Raw genomic sequence first — 19,592 nt, forward strand, 5'->3', positions numbered from 1 at the left:
AGCTTTCTTCATAGTCCAACTCTCACATCCATACATGACTACTGGAAAAACTATAGCCTTGACTAGATGGATCTTTGTTGGCAAGGTAATGTCTCTGCTTTTCAATATGCTGTCTAGGTTGGTCATAACTTTCCTTCCAAGGAGTAAACTTTCTTTTAATTTCATGGCTGCAATCACCATCTGCAGTGATTTTGGGGCCCCCCAAAATAAAGTCAGCCACTGTTTCCACTGTTTTCCCATCTATTTCCCATGAAGTGATGGGACCAGATGCCATGATCTTAGTTTTCTGAATGTTGAGCTTTAAGCCAACCTTTTCACTCTCCTCTTTTACTTTCATCAAGAGGCTCTTTAGTTCTTCTTCACTTTCTGCCATAAGGGTGGTGTTATCTGCATATCTGAGGTTATTGATACTTCTCCTGGCAATCTTGACTACAGCTTGTGCTTCTTCCAGCCCAGCGTTTCTCATGATGTACTCTGCATATAAGTTAAATAAGCAGGGTGACAATATACAGCCTTGACGTATAACTTTTCCTATTTGGAACCAGTCTGTTCCGTGTCCAGTTCTAACTGTTGCTTCCTGACCTGCAGACAGGTTTCTCAAGAGGTGGGTCAGGTGGTCTGGTATTCTCATCTGTTTCAGAATTTTCCAGTTTATTGTGATCCACACAGTCAAAGGCTTTGGTATAGTCAATAAAGCAGAAATAGATGTTTTTGGAACTCTCTTGCTTTTTACATAATCCAGCAGATGTTGGCAATTTTTCTATGGTTCCTCTGCCTTTTCTAAAACAAGCTTGAACATCTGGAAGTTCACTGTTCCTGTATTGCTGAAGCCTGACTTGGGGAATTTTGAGCATTACTTTACTAGAGTGTGAAATGAGTGCAGTTGTGCAGTAGTTTGAGCATTCTTTGGCATTGCCTTTCTTTGGGATTGGAATGAAAATTGACCTTTTCCAGTCCTATGGCCACTGCTGAGTTTTCCAAATTTTCCAAATTTCCAAAGTGCAGTACTTTCACAGCATCATCTTTCAGGATTTGAAATAGCTAAACTGAAATTCCATTACCTCCACTAGCTTTGTTCGAAGTGCTGCTTTCTAAGGCCCACTTGACTTCACATTCCAGGATGTCTGGCTCTAGGTCAGTGATCACACCATCGTGATTATCAGGGTTGTGAAGATCTTTTTTGTACAGTTCTTCTGTGTATTCTTGCCATCTCTTCTTAATATCTTTTGCTTCTGTTAGGTCCATACCATTTCTGTCCTTTATCGAGCCCATCTTTGCATGAAATGTTCCCTTGGTATCTCTAATTTTCTTGAAGAGATCTCTAGTCCTTCCCATTCTGTTGTTTTCCTCTATTTCTTTGCATTGATCGCTGAGGAAGGCTTTCTTATCTCTCCTTGCTCTTCTTTGGAACTCTGCATTCAGATGCTTATATCTTTCCTTTTCTCCTTTGCTTTTCACTTCTCTTCTTCTCACAGCTATTTGTAAGGTCTCCCCAGATAGCCATTTTGATTTTTTGCATTTATTTTCCATGGAGATGGTCTTGATCCCTGTCTCCTCTACAATGTCATGAACCTCAGTCCGTAGTTCATCAGGCACTCTATCTATCAGATCTAGTCCCTTAAATCCACTTCTCACTTCCACTGTATAATCATAAGGTATTTGATTTAGGTCTCATACCTGAATGGTCTAGTGGTTTTTCCTACTTTCTTCAATTTAAGTCTGAATTTGCCAATAAGGAGCTCATGATCTGAGCCACAGTCAGCTCCCGCTCTTGTTTTTGCTGACTGTATAGAGCATCTCCATCTTTGGCTGCCAAGAATATAATCAATCTGATTTCGGTGTTGACCATTTTGTGATGTCCATGTATAGTCTTCTCTTGTGTTGTTGGAAGAGGGTGTTTGCTATAACCAGTGCATTCTCTTGGCAAAACTTTATGAGCCTTTGCCCTACTTCATTCCATATTCCAAGGCCAAATTTGCCTGTTACTCCAGGTGATTCTTGACTTCCTACTTTTGCATTCCAGTCCCCTATAATGAAAAGGAGATCTTTTTTGGGTGTTAGTTCTAAAAGGTCTTGTAGGTCTTCATAGAACCGTTCAACTTCAGCTTCTTCAGCATTACTGGTTGGGGCATAGACTTGGATTACTGTGATATTGAATGGTTTGCCTTGGAAACGAACAGAGATCATTCTGTCGTTTTTGAGATTGCATCCAAGTACTGCATTTCGGACTCTTTTGTGGACCATGATGGCTACTCCATTTCTTCTGAGGGATTTCTTCCCACAGTAGTAAATACAATGGTCATCTGAATTAAATTCACCCATTCCAGTCCATTTTATTTCACTGATTCCTAGAATGTCGACGTTCACTCTTGCCATCTCTTGTTTGACCACTTCCAATTTGCCTTGATTCATGGACCTGACATTCCAGGTTCCTATGCACTATTGCTCTTTACAGCATCGGACCTTGCTTCTATCACCAGTCACATCCACAACTGGGTATTCTTTTTGCTTTGGCCCCATCACTTCATTCTTTCAATGAAGTTATTTCTCCACTGATCTCCAGTAGCATATTGGGCGCCTACTGACCTGGGGAGTTTCTCTTTCAGTATCCTATCATTTTGCCTTTTCATACTGTTCATGGGGTTCTCAAGGCAAGAATATTGAAGTGGTTTGCCATTCCCTTCTCCAGTGGACCACATTCTGTCAGACCTCTTCACCATGATCTGCCTGTCTTGGGTGGCCCCACAAGGCATGGCTTAGTTTCATTGAGTTAGACAAGCCTGTGGTCCTAGTGTGATTAGATTGACTAGTTTTCTGTGATTATGGTTTCAGTGTGTCTGCCCTCTGATGCCCTCTTGCAAAACCTGCCTTCTTACTTTGGTTTCTCTTACCTTGGACATGGGGTATCTCTTCACGGCTGCTCCAGCAAAGCCCAGCAGCTGCTCCTTACCTTGAACGAGGGTTATCTCCTCACCACTGCCCCTCCTGACCTTGAACGTGGAGTAGCTCCTCTAGGCCCTCCTGCACCTGTGCAGCCACCAGTCCTTGGACGTGGGATATCTCCTCCTGGCAGCCGCCCTTGGCCTTGAATGTGGGTTAGCTCCTCTGGGCCACGCTTGTGCTCCTTCGCAGCTGCCCGCACTTGTGCCATATCTAGGCTCATGTGTCATAAGCCTAGATATTTAAACAGTGGACATTTATCAATAGGCCTGTTGTCATACCCTGATAAACATAATGGGATTTACGACTTTGTTCTGTTACAGAGATAATTAGCACATTCTTTTAGGCGACTGAAGAGTCTAGGTACAAATCCTGAGGCTCCTTCCTCCGGGGGGTCTGGTTTTCCATTGGTATGTTGTTTCCATAGATACTGGGCATGTAGCTCAAAGTCCACAGTCCAGCCCAAGATGGAGTCCTGCTTTCAAGATGGAGCCTGTTCTGTTTCCTCCTTCAATAAATGAAGGTTATCTTTTCAATCCTCTTTAGTCTTCTTTTTAAAAGCATGTATAAGTTTTTATTATAGCATTAAAAATTTAAAAAAATGAAGTATAATTGACTTACAACATTGTATTAGTTTCAGGTGTGCCACATAGGTTTTCAAGAATATTTCAAAAATACAAAAAGAGTATAGGATTACAGGGCAGCATGTCACCCCAGAACATGCATCTTTGAATTGTTTTGAGCTGATTTTTTTTTTTTTTTTTTTTTTTGAGACTGGACACAGGAGAATCTCTGAAGACAGAGTATAAGCTAACCTTCTGTGAGGGACATTTACATTGATAAAGGAAATCTCCATTTGTAAGGGTGTCTCTCTCTTTGTACCAGAAAGATGGCTCTAAATCACCTAAGAATCCTGTCAATGGAAAAGTCTTCCAGAAGCCTTAAATCTGCATGACACACCCAGTCCCACCATGTTGCTTTTCCTATTAATCTCTCATAAGTACTACCTCACTTTTCTGTTTGTCTTGAGCTCAAGATGGTATTTAAGGTAGTGAATTGAGCCAGGAGATACCTGAGTATCTCCCAGGTATATAGGAGGTCTGAATATTAATAAACTTCTGTTTCTTTTTCCCTTGTTATTCTGTCTTTTATTACAGGGAGTGTTAGCTAAAAACTCAGATGGTAGAGGGAAAATAAGCCTCTATGTCATCCTAAGTCAGCTTCAATAGTTCCCAACTCATGAGCAGTCTTGAATCATCTGAACCTCTACTCTCACTTCCCCAAATTATTTTGAAGCAGTAACTAGATATCACATCATTTTTATTCTGTAAATATTTTAGTCTGTATCTTTAAAATATGTAGAATTGTCCCTTTATATAATTCTATTCCCATTATTATGCCTAAACATTAACTTTCAGTTCAGTTCAGTTCAGTCACTCAGTCGTGTCCAACTCTTTGTGACCCCAAGAATCGCAGCACGCCAGGCCTTCCTGTCCATCACCATCTCTTGGAGTTCACTCAAACTCATGTCCATAGAATCGGTGATGCCATCCAGCCATCTCATCCTCTGTCATCCCCTTTTCCTCCTGCCCCCAATCCCTCTCAGCATCAGAGTCTTTTCCAGTGAGTCAACTCTTTGCATGAGGCGGCCAAAGTACTGGAGTTTCAGCTTTAGCATCAGTCCTTCCAAAGAAATCCCAAGGCTGATCTCGTTTAGAATGGACTGGTTGGATCTCCTTGCAGTCCAAGGGACTCTCAAGAGTCTTCTCCAACACCACAGTTCAAAAGCATCAATTCTTCAGTGCTCAGCTTTCTTCACAGTCCACCTCTCACATTCATACATGACCACTAGAAAAACCATAGCCTTGACTAGCCAGACCTTTGTTGGCAAAGTAATGTCTCTGCTTTTGAATATGCTATCTAGGTTGGTCATAAACATTAACTTTAATATCATCAATATCGAGCCATTGTGCACAGTTGTCCTATTTCCCCCTGCCTTGTAGTCTGAAGCAGAATCAAAAAAGGTGCATTTGGTTGACAGAGGTTGCAAGGGTTACTTTCTATTCCCCTCTATCTCCTGTCTCTTTCCTCTCAGCTATTTATTTTACATATTATTATTTATCATTTTTTTAAAAGTTATTTCTCTTTGGTTATTTATTTTATCATTATTATTATTATTTACTTTACAATATTATATTGGTTTTGCTATACATCAACATGCATCCGCCACGGGTGTACATGTGTTCCCCATCCTGAACCCCCCTCCTACCTCCCTCCCCAAACCATCCCTCTGGGTCATCCCACTGCACTAGCCCCAAGTTTCGTGTATCCTACATTGAACCTGGACTGGCGATTCATTTCTTATATGATATTATACATGTTTTAATGCCATTCTCCCAAATCATCCCCCCATCCCTCTCCCACAGAGTCCAAAAGACTGTTCTATACATCTGTGTCTCTTTTCCTGTCTTGCATAACAACAAACCTGTATGCGAGACAGCAAAAGAGACACAGATGTATAGAATAGTCTTATTATTTTTTTTTAAATGGAAGAAACCAAGTTGTTTGTCCTGGAGTGATTCCCACAGTCTGGATTTGGCTGATTGCTTCTCTCCCTGTGTCATTTAACATGTTCCTCTGATAGCCTACAGTTCATGGGGTCACAGAGTTGAACATGATTGAGCAACTAACACTTTCACTTTCCGGCACCTTAAGTTAGTGGTTAGAAGCTGATCCGACTCATTCAGGATTTCTCTGCCCCTCCTTTATATAGGAGGCAGGCTTGTAGGGTTGTGCACCTCCCTTATAAAGTAGATAAAGTCTTCTCTTTTTTTGTGTGTGAGATGTTAGAAACTTTTCATGATCATTACTCAAGTTTCATTAACTCATTAGGAATTACAAAATGTTGACATTCTAATTCTCATTTTTACCTTTTTCATTTATTAGCTAAAATAAAGAGCCACTTTGTCATTGTTAACTCTTTGGTTACCCCGAGCTATAGTATGTATGGGAATGGCAGGGAAAATTCTTATTTTTTAAACTTAAAACATTTTCCCCCCTTCTTTATTATTTTTGCCAAGCTAAGTGATATGTGCAATCTTTGTTCCCTGACCAGGGATCAGACCCATATTCCCTGCATTGAAAGTGTGGGGTCTTAACCACTGGACCACCAGTAAAGTCTCTTTTTTACTTTTTTTTTTTTTTCTTAATATATGTGCTTTGTTGTAGTGTAGTTGACTTACAATGTTTCAGATGTACAGTAAGGTGATTCAATTATATATAGTAGTATTAGTCACTCAGTCCTGTCCAACTCGTTGTGACCCCATGGACTGTAACCTGCCAGGCTCCTCTGTCCATGGAATTCTCTAGGCAAAAATACTGGAGTGGGTTACCATTCCCTTCTCCAGAGGATCTTCCCAACGCAGGGATCGAACCCAGTTCTCCCACATTGCAGGCAGATTCTAGGCCACAAAGGAAGACTTCAATTATACATATATGCATATATTATTTTTGAAATTATTTTCTATATAGGTTATTATAAGATATTGATTATAGCTCCCTATGCTATACAGTAAACCTTTGTTGCTTTTCAGGTATTTATTTATTTTTTTAAATTAGAAATCTAGCATTCTATCCATACTAAGTCAAACAAGTAGAATCAAAATGTAATAAAATTTTTAGCTAGGCAAAAGTTCATGTTTTGTAAAATATATATATTATACATATCATTTATTTATACAAAAGCTTTCCTACTGCACTTGATAAAGGCTTGAGGAAGAACATCAAAAACAAAAGAAGAGATGGAGAAATTGGAAAATACAAACTAAATAAAATTGGAGCACTGAATATGAAATAGAAAAAGTGAAACAAATTAGATAAAAGTAAAAGACCATCATATAGTCCAGTTATTTTTAAACATGGCTGCTCATTAGAGATATATCTAAAGCTCTGGAGAAAAAAAAGCAATACCTATACATTTGTATTTTTTGAAAAATTCCAAGATAATTCTGATATGCATCTGGATTTTAAAAAGTGGTAACAAGTTTTTTCTATTAAATTGTAGTTTTCATGATATAGAGTATTATTTTTCTGTTGACCAATCATGACAAAATGGTATTAAGTGAGTAAAGTGAAGTCGCTCAGTCGTGTCCGACTCTTTGCGACCCCATGGACTGTAGTCTACCAGGCTCTTCTGTCCATGGGATTTTCCATGCAATAGTCCTGGAGTGGATTGCCATTTCCTTCTCCAGGGGATCTTCCCAACCCAGGGCTCGAACCCGGGTCTTGCTTTGTCTTTGGATGTGGGGTATCTTTTTTTTTTGGTATGTTCCAGCATCCTCCTGTCAATAGTTGTTCAGCAGTTAGTTGCAATTTTGGTGCTCTTGCAGGGGGAGATGAGTGCATGTCCTTGTACTCTGCCATCTTGAACTACCTGTTTTTACATTAAAAACTAATTTTCAAAATAGTGAGTTGCTTCTCCTCTGGGGCTAATGAATTTTGTTGCTGTTGTTATTTTTTTTGTTTGTTTTGTGAAGCCCCAGAGTATTTAAGCATTTCTGATGTGCTTCAGTTGTTATGATGATTACAGTTGTTATGCTTAAGCCAAGCTTTGGCTATCTTTGGCCAGTGGGAGTCTATCTAGGTTGGGTCCTAAGTCTTTTGTACATATTCTAGTAGGCTTAGCTAGCCTTTTCTGCTTTCTGGTGTGACAAGATATTTCTAGTTCATCTTGTACAGCTTTTCCCCTAGCCCTGGTATAAGCATTTCTTCAAGCAAATCTGGCTCCTTTTGGTGGGAAATGGTATGAGCACTAGAATTGCTCCTTGCTGCTTAATTGGTTATTGCTTCTCAGCTTTTTAATTGGAAAAAGAGAGAATACATTTAACAGTTTTTTAATTTGGTTTATTTTTATTTTTGGTTGTGCTGGGTCTTTGTTGCTGTGTGGGCTTTTCTCTGGTTGCTGCGAATGGGGGCTACTCTCTAGTTGTGATGTGTGGGCTTCTCATTGTGGTGGCTTCTCTTGTTGCAGAGTACAGGCTCTAGGGTACTCGGGCTTCAGTAGTTGTGGCACATGGGCTTAGTTACACTCTGGCATGTGGAATCTTCCTGGGTCAGAAATAGAACCAGAGTCCCCTGCATTTGGCAGGTGAATTCCTAACCACTAGACCACCAGGGAAGCTGTAGAATACTTTTTTTTTTTTTTTTTAATGCAAACATATCATGAGTCTACATGAGTATTTCCAATTCAAGTCAGATTCAAGACATTAGTGCTTTTTCTTCATCTCATTTTTCTTAAATCTATAATATATCTCTTTTTTCCAGTCATCTATTCTCTGTTGTCCCATATCTAATCCCAGTTTGCAATGATAACAATATAATTATATTCAAGTGTTTCACCTTATGATATGAACACTATCACCCATAATGTGACTTCTCAAAACAGTTTAGAATTTTTTGCAGTTCATATTCTCTTTAAGTAGATATATCACACAGAGGGTACATTTTCAAATTATTTTGTTTTAAAACCATTTAAAAATAGTTCTTTTTAATATGGCTCTGCCAACCAATTGGATGAGTATATATTTAGTTACTTTTGTTTCATTTTACTCTGAGATTTTAGGAGTTGCTTTTTAAAAAGTTAGTTGTTTTGTAATTATAATTCTGTATAATGGTTTCATGCTTCCAAAGTTAAATCAGCAGAAAAGCTACATTTTTTTAAAAAAAGGTTGATATCCTTGTTCCATTCTAGTTCCTTCTCCTTTTAAAGGCAACTTAACAAACCCATTTGGATTCATCTTTTCATTTTGTGAATGTAGTGTTTTCTGAACACTCAATTTTTCCTACTGTGCAGAAAGGTCTTAATCTCATCACTGGAACCTCAAGACTTGGGGTCATAAGGATTTTCCTGGAAGTACGATATGTCACATTGAATTCTGATTAAAACTCTTTGTGGTAGACATCCCTGGTGCTCCAGTGGTTAGGAATCTGCCTGCCAATGCAGGGGACACTGGTTCTATCCTTGGTCTGGAAAGATTCCACATGCTACAAGGTAACTAAACCCCACTGCACCACAACTACTGGGCCTGTGTTCTAGAGCTTGGGAGCCACAACTAAGGAAACCCACGTGCATAGAGCCCATGCTAGGCAACAACAGAAGCCACCACAATGAGAAGCCTGGGCCCTGTAACTACAGAGCAGCCCCTGCTTGCTGCAACTAGTGAAAGCTCATTTGCAGTAATGAAGACAAAGCACCGCCAACCAATCAACCAACCATTCAACCCACCTACTAATCCAGTCAGCCTTTGTAGTACTTGTAAGTAGGTCTGTAGCTTTTCCAGGCTCAAATGCCATGACATTGTGGGAGAGGAGGATAGCAGATACTTACATGGGATTAGTTCCTGTACCCAGAATTGTCCATGGAGAGGGAACTCAGGATCCATCCTTAACCAGTTGAACCTAAACCAGATTCTGGAGGTGGGCCTCAGTCCTTTGAGTGCTCTTAACTGCATTGCTCCCCTAGGTGATGCTAAGGTGCAGTCAGGATGAAGACCACTTTGTAAAAGAGGAGTGAAAGTATATCTAGGATCCTGATGGTTAAGATTTACCCAGATTCACTGCTTTTCCTCCTTAGTTCTGGATCTTTCTAAACTCTACGCTTGTCACTTGTTCCCCATTTCTAAAGATTAACTGCCTATTCATTTTCCCACAAGCTCACTCTTTTCTGTTATGTTTGACTCAAGCAGTCTTTCTTTGCCTGATTTCTTATTTCTATATCCTGTGTTTTATTTTTTTTTCCTCATAAATCAAAGATCATGGAATTGGGCAAGAAATGTTTCATGGGGAAACATAGAGGAGGCATTGTACCCACTGTGGAAGTTCTAGCATCAAACGTGTAAGAAGTTCCCCTAAACCAGACATGGGGTCAAACAGATGATGTTTTTAGGAGGCTGAATACAAAGGACTCCATCAAGAAATGTCTGCCTCAGAGACTCTGAGACTCTCAGAGAACTTTAAATGATGAGCATTGTGGAATTAAATTGGGCTCTTTAAAAAAAATCTTGTATGGTTTTACAGTTGTGAAAAATACTTGTGAAGGAATAAAACTATTTTCAGTTGTTTTGTGGAAAGAATTTTCATTAGGTCATAGATGGGTGTCAAAAGTGAAGGATTTATAGGGGTGATTTTTGTCCTTGTTCACACTTACCCAGAAAATTTTAATTTGGTTAGTTTCAGGTTTGATAGTGAATATTTTCTCAGCTGTTGTATTTCTTACTAGTTGAGGTTCAGGATCAAGAATAGACAGAGGAGTTCAAGCTATGGGACATGAACTGGCATTGCTCCTTAATGAGACTGTTTTTTTCAACTGGGTTATTAAGTGATACCTTTTAGTATAAAAATCCTGACACTTAAGCAGTAATGACATACCTTTATTTGCACTTTTTTTTTTTTCCTGAATTTGTTTCATCTGTTGGTATGCTCTTTGGTGGGTGATATTGCTCTTACTTTCTTTTATAATTACACCAACGTTAGGCTCAATCAAAGAGCTGAGTAACAGGCAACAGTGATTCCTAGAGACAATCATAAGTTTCAGGACAGTTTGGGAAGGTAGGTGTTAGTGCTGGGCTTCTGGTGGAGAGCCCCAGGTTTGCAGACTGCAGCACTGGGCTGTCCTTGGCCATACCTGCTCTGGAACTGTGCCTGTGTCCGGTTTGACATTCTTGCTTCTCTGTGCAAGCCTCCCATTCCATCTCAGTAAACTCTATAAAAAGTGTGTTTTATCATCTATTGGATGAGGGGCTCTTTTAAGCTCTTCATGCCCCTTGGAATGAATGATGAAGCATGCTGGAAAGGTAATAGTGAGCCTTTGTGCTTTTGAGAACTGATCATCTTGCTCTGATTTGATCATCTTACTCATATTTAACTAAGCATTATTTGCTTACTTCTCTATTGTTGCTGTTTAGTTGCTAAGTCGTGCCTGACTTTTGCAATCCCATGGATCGTAGTCTGCCAGGCTTCACTGTCCATGGGATTCTCTAGGCAAGACTACTGGAGTGGGTTTCCATTTCCTTCTCCAGGGGATCTTCCTGACCCAGGGATCAAACCTGCAGCTCCTGCTGCATCTCCTGCATTACGGGCAGATTCTTTAATACGGAGCCTTTGGAGAAGCCCTACTTCTCTATAGTAGATAAAAACTTCTGTGACCTCTTGGAAAACAAAGTAGTTGATGCAGTGTGTGAACATGTGTGTGCAACAAAACAGGAGTGTTGGGGTTCAGTGTCACACCCATCTGAGGGATGAGAATAGCTTTCTGTACATATCCTGATTGGGTACTAGTTGGCTAAGCAGAAAATGCTTGTTAGTTTTGTCTTATGTTTGGTGTTTTGGATTCTACTTTCCCTTCCTCTTGTGCATGGGTTCCTCAACTTCAGATAAAAAGAAGAGAACTATCAAAGCAGCCTGTCAGTTGTTTACCTTGTCTGTGTTAGTAAGGAGATTGCTTAAAGGAAAAATTTATCTCAAAATGGAATTCCAGAAAGATTTCCAAACTTTTGGCATTTTGTCTTTTGACAAGTCTGTGGAGGAAATGATGTTGAGTGCCTAAGTGTTTACTTTTTGTAACTTGAATTCGTGTTGAGAGTTTGGTTTTCCTTGCTGGGGAAAAAGGGTACTTTCTCAAGGGGTGACTACAGGGAGAACGTAGTAGGATGTTTGATGGAGTGGCTATTTGGCAGGGTGGGCAAGTGTTACTATTTCTTTGGGGAAAGACAATTGCTTTCTGTAAATGTTACTTACTCAGGAGTTAAGCCCTAATGCCTCCCAACTGATTGGTTTAGTATTTTAATTTTTTGCTCTGGGGAAGAAATCATTTTTTCCAAACCAACACCTGCAATGTGTGGCTGATGGAGAACCATAGACATTTTATTTTTAGCTTGTCTTCTGCTGTGTTTAATTTTTAACTCCAAGGAACATCCCAGCTTCTAAGGTCTAGAGATATATTGATGCAGTGCCACCTGGAGCTGAGAGTCTGGGAACCTCCCAAGGCTGGTTTATTTGTGATACTCCAACAAAAGCTAGTCTGATATCTTGATTTGCTGACATGTGGAATTCTGGCTGGGAAAGATTGGATCTGTGTTTGTGCCAATGTGTCAGTTCATAAAGGCTCTTAAAGCAGAGGATGGTAGCAGGAGTGTGTCTTGCCTACATGAGCCATCTTGACTTTCTGCCAGGCTGGAACATTGAGACTACATGAGACAGGGGCAGGCTACCAGCAGGGCTTGTTCATATGGAAGCGAATATCTTATCCTTCTTCTGTAACCTTTTCCTCATTCATCTTAGGCAAAGACTCACTTGGTGTTTTACTAAATGTGTTCTAAAACACTGGATGTAATATTTATTGAGCATCCACAGTGTACCAAACACAATGTACCAAGGATTTATTACCTTGAAAAATGTTGGCTTAAGTTTAAAGCTATTGTCTGCTTGTCTTATAGAAGAGAGTGGATCTGTATATCTTTCTTTTAGACTAGCCATGAGTGTAGCATTTTGTGAAAATGCCACCTTAATATGCTAATAATAAAGGTGGAGCTGGTTTGTGTATAGAAATGCAAGAGATTTATGGGTATTTATTTTGTTTCTTGAAAGCTTACTGAATTCACTAATGAGCTTTAGTAGTTTTATGGTAGTGGCTTTAGAAATTTCTGTGTATAGTATCATGTCATTTGCAAACAATGAAAATTTTATTTTCCAATTTGGATTCCTTTATTTCTTTTTCTTCTCTGATTGCTGTGGCTAGGACTTTAAAAACTATGTTGAATAAGAGTGGCAAGAATGGACATCCTTTTTTTGTTCCTGATCTTAGAGGAAATACTTTCAGCTTTTCATCATTGAGTATGTTAGCTGTGGGTTTGTGGTATATGGCCTTTATTTTGTTTAGGTAGGTTCCCTCTATGCCCACTTTCTGCAGAGTTTTTATCATAAATGGATGTTCAATTTTGTTGAAAGCTTTTTCTGCATCTATTGAGATGATCATATGGCTTTTATTCTTCAATTTGTTAGTATAATATATCACATAGATTGATTTGCATATACTAAAGAGTCCTTGCATCCCTGAGATAAATCCCACTTGATCATGGTGTATGATCTTTTTAATGTGTTGTTGGATTTTATTTGCTAGTATTTTGTTGAGGATTTTTGTTCCTATGTTCATCAGTGAGATTGGCTTGTAATTTTCTTTTTCTGTGGTATCTTTGTCTGGTCAGCCAGACAAAGGTCCTGGACTGATGGACAAGGCCATCAGGTCCTGGGAAGCTTTTTGGGAAGTTTTTACTCACAGTTTCAATTCAGTACTTATGATTAGTCTGTTCATATTTTCTATTTCTTCCTGGTTCAAACTTCAATCTTGGAAGGTTTTACTTTTCTAAACACTTGTCCATTTCTTCCAGGTTGTCCACTTTATTGGCATATATTTGCTTGTAATAGTCTCTCATATTTCTTTGTATTTCTTTAGTGCCCATTGTAACTTTTTCTTTTTCATTTCTAACTTTGTTAATTTGAGCCCTCTTCCTCTTTTTCTTGATAAGTCTGGTTAAAGGCTTATAAATTTTGCTTATATTTTTGATGAACCAGCTTTTAGTTTCATTGATCTTTTCTATTGTATTCTTTGTCTCTTTAATTTCTGCTCTGATATTTATAATTTTTTCTCTTCTCCTAACTTTGAATTTTGTTTGTACTTCTTTCTCTGGTTGTTTGAGGTGTAAGGTTAGGTTGTTTATTTGAGATTTTTCTTGTTTCCTGAGATAAGATTGTAGTAGTATAAACTTCCCTCTTAGAACTACTTTTGCTGCATCCCATAGGTTTAGGATCATTGTGCTTTCATTTATCTCTAGGTATTTTTTGAGTTCCTCTTTGATTATTTCAGTGATGCATTGGTTGCTTAGTAAAGATATTATTTAGCTTTCATATCTGTGTGATTTTTTTTTTTTTTACAGTTTTTTCCCTTGTAGTTGATTTGTAATCCATAATGTTGTGGTTGGATAAGATGATTGATATGATTTCAGTTTTCTTAAATTTACTGAGGGTTGCTTTGTGGCTCAGCATGTTAGCTATCCTGGAGAATGTTCCATGTACACTGGAGGAGAATGTGTATTCTGCTGCATTCAGATAGAATGGTCTAATGTGTCACTTTAGGCCTCTGTTTCCTTATTGATTGTTCTGTCTGTATGATCTGTCCATTAATGTAAGTGGAGTGCTAAAGTCCCCCACTATTCTTGTGCAAATATTGACTTCTCCTTTTATGAAAAGACAACCCACAGAATGGAAGAAAATATTTGCAAATGAAATGATTGATAAGGGATTAATCTTCAAAATATATAACAGCTCATGCAGCTCAATCGATAAAAAGAACCCAATCAAAAAATTGGCAAAGGTCTAAATAGACATTTCTCAAAAGAAATATACAGATGGCCAAAAATCATGTGAAAAGATGCTTAACATTGTTAATTATTAGAGAAATGCAAATCAAACTGCTATGAGTTGTCACCTGACACCAGTCAGAATAACCATCATCAAAAAGTCTGCAAATAATAAATGCTGGAGAAGATGTGGAGAGAAAGGAAACCTCCTACACTGTTGGTGAGAATGTAAATTATACAGTATGGAGATTCCTCAAAAAAACTAAAAATAGAACTACCACATGATCCAGCAATCCCTCTACTGGTCACGTATCCAGAGGAAACCATTATTTGAAAAGACACATGCACCTCAGTGTTCATTGCATCACTACTTACAATAGTTTTGAAGCAATATAAAAGTCTATTGACAGAGAAATGGATAAAGAAGATGTGGTATGTATATACAATGAAATATTACTCAGTCACAAAAAAGAATTAAATAATACCATTTGCAACCACATGGATGGGCTTAGAGATTATAATACTGAGTGAAATAAGTCAGATAGAGAAGGACAAATATCATATGGTATCAGTTATATGTGGAATCTAAAAAAATGATATAAATGAACGTTGTTCCAAACAGACTTCAAAAACAAACTTTTGGTTTTCAAAGGGGAAAGGCAGGAGGAGGAATAAATTAGGACTTTAAGGTGAACATATACACACTACTATATATGAAATATATATTAATAATTAACAAGGACCTACTGTATAGCATTGGAGAAGGAAATGGCAACCCACTCCAGTGTTCTTGCCTGGAGAATCCCAGGGACGGGGAAGCCTGGTGGGCTGCCGTCTATTGGGTCGCACAGAGTCGGACACGACTGAAGTGACTTAGCAGCAGCAACTGTATAGCATGGGGCTTCCTACGTGGTTTATTGGTGAAGTATCCACCTGCTAATGCAGGAGATGCAGGAGATGTGGTTTGGATCTCTGGGTCAGGAAGATCCCCTAGAGGGGGAAATGGCAACCCGCTCCAGTATTCTTATCTGGAGAATCCCATGGACAGAGGAACCTGGCAGGCTACAGTCCATAAGGCTGCAAAGCATCAGACAGTGAGCAGAAAGCACTGTGTAGCACAGGGAACTCTACTCAATAATCTGTGGTAACCTATATGGGAATATAATCTGAAAAAGAATAGCTATATGCATAACTGAATCACTTTGCTGTACACCTGAAACTAACATAGCATTGTAAATCAACTGTGCTTTATTGTGCCAATAAAGGTCCACATAATCAAAGCTTTGGTTTTCCAGTAGTCATGTACAGGTGTGAGAGTTGGACTGTAAAGAAGGTTTGGCACCTGAAACTAACATAGCATTGTAAATCAACTATGCTTTATTGTGCCAATAAAGGTCGACATAATCAATGCTTTGGTTTTTCCAGTAGTCGTGTACAGATGCGAGAGTTGGACCATAAAGAAGGTTGAGCACTGAAGAATTAATGCTTTCAAACTGTGATTCTGAAGAGAGCCCCTTTTACTTTAAGGAGATAAAAGCAGTCAATCCCAAAGGAAATCAGTCCTGAATATTTATTGGAAGGACTGATGCTGAAGCTGAAGCTCCAATCCTTTGGGCAACTGATGCAAAGAGCTAACTCACTTGATGCTGGGAAAGATTGAGGGCACAAGAAGAAGGGGGTGACAGAGGCTGAGATAGTTAAATGGCATCACTGACTCAATAGACATGAGTTTGAGCAAACTCCAAGAGATAGTGAGGGACAGGGAAGCCTGGCATGCTGCAGTCCATGGGGTCACAAAGAATCGGACATGACTTAGCAACTGAACCACAACAAAAATTAAATTTAAAAAAAGTGAAGTTTGTGATAAGAAAAACTGGCATGGCTTATATTTCTAATTAAGGTTTCTTTTCCTTTCCTTTTAGGAAATCTTCAGAGTACTATTACCAACATATTTTGAGGATTTACTTACTTACTTTAAAAACTATGATCCCTCTGATTCTGGGGCTTTGTTCAAAGCCTATGGCTACACTGCTGTACTGAATGTCTGCTTTTTAATTTTGAACATTCTGCACAACTTTTTCTTCTATTACACTCAGCGTATAGGAATGAGATTAAGAGTAGCCATGTGCCATATTATTTACCGCAAGGTAAGTGTCATTTGGTACAAAAGTTTGTACATCCTCTGAAGAATCAGAAGCATATTGGGAAAGTTTTCTGTAGATTAAAAATTTTGTTGCTGTGTCATTTACTTCTTACCAGAGATACTTGATATTTGTTTCAAGCCAGTTTGTTGTTGTTTGAGAAAACTTTACCAATATATAATGAAAAGTTTTGTTTGGAGATCAGACCAGGGCTGCATTTGATAACTTTTATGTATAGGCTGGTGCATAATACCCACTAAACTTATACTGAAATCTAATTAAAAATTAGGTATCAAAATTATCAAACTGATTTTCAATGTTTCTTGCCTAAATTTTATTGTGGTATTCATGGAAATTTTGTTGTTTTTCATTTAAACCTTCATTTACATCAAAGTCATGTTTAAAAGTGAGTTCAGTGATTGACATATAACATTAAATTTAGGAGAAAAATATGTTTTTAATAAAATAAATGATTATATTTTAAATGATGCATCTAGTCACATTTAATATAATTGTGCTTATTAAATAAAAATAGAAGTGAAATCTGTGCCAAATTAGATTTACTCATGCTATTCTGTAGTTACTATTGTTTTTGATAATGTTAAAGAAAATGTTTGAGTGTTTGGGAAAAAAATTGAAATTTTAATTTGTTTTTAGCAATTTTAGAGGGTATTTATGTTGCTATTCATTGAAGTTATTAATGCAATATTTGGAGGTTTTGTTTAGTATGCATTATAGCAGCTTTAATAAAATCTGGTTTGATGTTTCTAGTGTTTTTGTATTGAGAAATGCTATAAAGTTATTTTATATTTTACTCTAGTCTTATCTAGTATCAGATCAGATCAGTTGCTCAGTCATGTCCGACTCTTTGCGACCCCATGAATCGCAGCACGCCAGGCCTCCCTGTCCATCACCAACTCCCGGAGTTCACTCAGACTCACTTCCATCGAGTCAGTGATGCCATCCAGTCATCTCATCCTCTGTCGTCCCCTTCTCCTCCTGCTCCCAATCCCTCCCAGCATCAGAGTCCTTTCCAATGAGTCAACTTTTCACATGAGATGGCCAAAGTACTGGAGTTTCAGCTTCAGCATCATTCCTTCCAAAGAAATCCCAGGGCTGATCTCTTTCAGAATGGACTGGTTGGATCTCCTTGCCATCCAAGGGACTCTCAAGAGTCTTCTCCAACACCACAGTTCAAAATCACCAATTCTTCAGCGCTCAGCCTTCTTCACAGTCCAACTCTCACATCCATACATGAACACAGGAAAAACCATAGCCTTGACTAGACGGACCTTTGTTGGCAAAGTAATTTCTCTCCTTTTGAATATGCTATCTAGGTTGGTCAGAACTTTCCTTCCAAGGAGTAAGCGTCTTTTAATTTCATGGCTGCAGTCATCATCCGTAGTGATTTTGGAGCCCAGAAAAATAAAGTCTGACACTGTTTCCACTGTTTCCCCATCTATTTCCCATGAAGTGGTGGGACTGGATGCCATGATCTTCGTTTTCTGAATGTTGAACTTTAAGCCAACTTTTTCACTCTCCACTTTCACTTTCATCAAGAGGCTTTTGAGTTCCTCTTCACTTTCTTCCATAAGGGAGGTGTCATCTGCATATCTGAGGTTATTGATATTTCTCCTGACAGATATCTTTACAAATGAACTGCCACAAATGTCATGTGCTGGAGAGCTCTTGTTAAATGAGATCTTAGATATCTCTTTGTCCTGGGCTCTTTGATTTTAGAAAATCCTTATTTAACCACGTTGTATACTTCAAATTTTCTGAGAGAGTAGATTATAAATGTTTTCACTGCAGACACAAAAAGATAGCTATACAAGGCAATGGATATGTTAACTGTTTTAACTATAGTAATCATTTCCCAGTGTACATTTATGTCAAACATCTTGTTGTGCACATTAATATATATATTTCATTAAAAATAAAATCCTCATTGACAGATAAAACCGATCAATTTAAATGAAAACAAGCACCTCTTTTACTTGGTTGCTACTTATCTAGAGCTTCTATTTTTTAGGAATACTTTTCTCAGCCAATTAAAGATATCTTTCTTCATCCTTTTTTGAGCAGAGTCTTGTTAATCTTTGGGCTATGTGAACCTGATTAATGGACCTAACATTCCAGGTTCCTATGCAATATTGCTTTTTACAACATTGGATTTTCCTTTTACCACCAGACACATCCACAATGGGACATTGTTTTCACTTTGGCTCAGCCTCTTCATTCCTTCTGGAGCTATTTCTTCGCTCTTCTCCAGTAGCATGTTGGGCATCTACTGACCTGGGGAGTTCATCTTTTAGTGTCAAATCTTTTTGCCTTTTCATACTGTTCATGGGATTCTCAAGGCAAGAATGCTAAAGTGGTTTGCATTTCCTTCTCCAGTGAACCACGTTTTTTCAGCTGAGCTGTTTCAAATCCTAAAAGATGATGCTGTTAAAATGCTGCACTCTGTATTCCAGCAAATTTGAAAAGCTCAGCAGTGGCCACAGCACTGGAAAAGGTCAGTTTTCATACCAATCCCAAAGAAAGGCAACACCAAATAATGTTCAAACTATGGCACAATTGCACTCATTTCACATGCTTGCAAAGTAATGCTCAAAACTCTCCAACCTAGGTTTCAACAGTACATGAACCAAAAGCTTCCAGATTTTTAAGCTAGATTTAGAAAAGGTAGAGGAACCAGACCTCAAATTGCCAACATCCATTGGATCATAGAAAAAGCAAGAGAATTCCAGAAAACATCTAGTTCTGCTTCATTGACTACACAAAAGCCGTTTAATTCGTGGATCACAACAAACTTTGGAAAATTCTTAAAGTGATGGGAATACCAGAACACCATACCTGCCTCCTGAAAAACCTGTATGCAAGTCAAGAAGCAACAGTTAGAACCAGACATGGAACAATGGACTGGTTCCAAATTCGGAAAGGAGTACGTCAAGGCTGTATTTTGTCACCCTTGTTATTTAACTTCTATTCAGAGTGCATCATGCAAAATACCAGGCTGAATGAAGCACCAGCTGAAATCAAGACTGCTGGGAGAAATAGCAAAAACCTCAAATATGTAGATGACACCACCCTTATGGCA

General features: G+C 38.5%; 1 protein-coding gene across 1 annotated transcript in view; it reads left to right on the plus strand.

Annotated features, from left to right (window-relative positions):
* The window catches only part of LOC100337053 (ATP-binding cassette sub-family C member 4), a 1,051,816-nt gene that overhangs the window by 108,273 nt on the left and 923,951 nt on the right, over positions 1 to 19,592 (plus strand). The window contains exon 5 of the mRNA XM_059892301.1: positions 16,274 to 16,498. Coding sequence (XP_059748284.1) covers positions 16,274 to 16,498 — 225 coding nt within the window. The remainder of the gene's footprint in view (positions 1 to 16,273; positions 16,499 to 19,592) is intronic.

Source organism: Bos taurus, chromosome 12 (assembly GCF_002263795.3).
Source record: "Bos taurus isolate L1 Dominette 01449 registration number 42190680 breed Hereford chromosome 12, ARS-UCD2.0, whole genome shotgun sequence".
NCBI lineage: Eukaryota > Metazoa > Chordata > Mammalia > Artiodactyla > Bovidae > Bos > Bos taurus.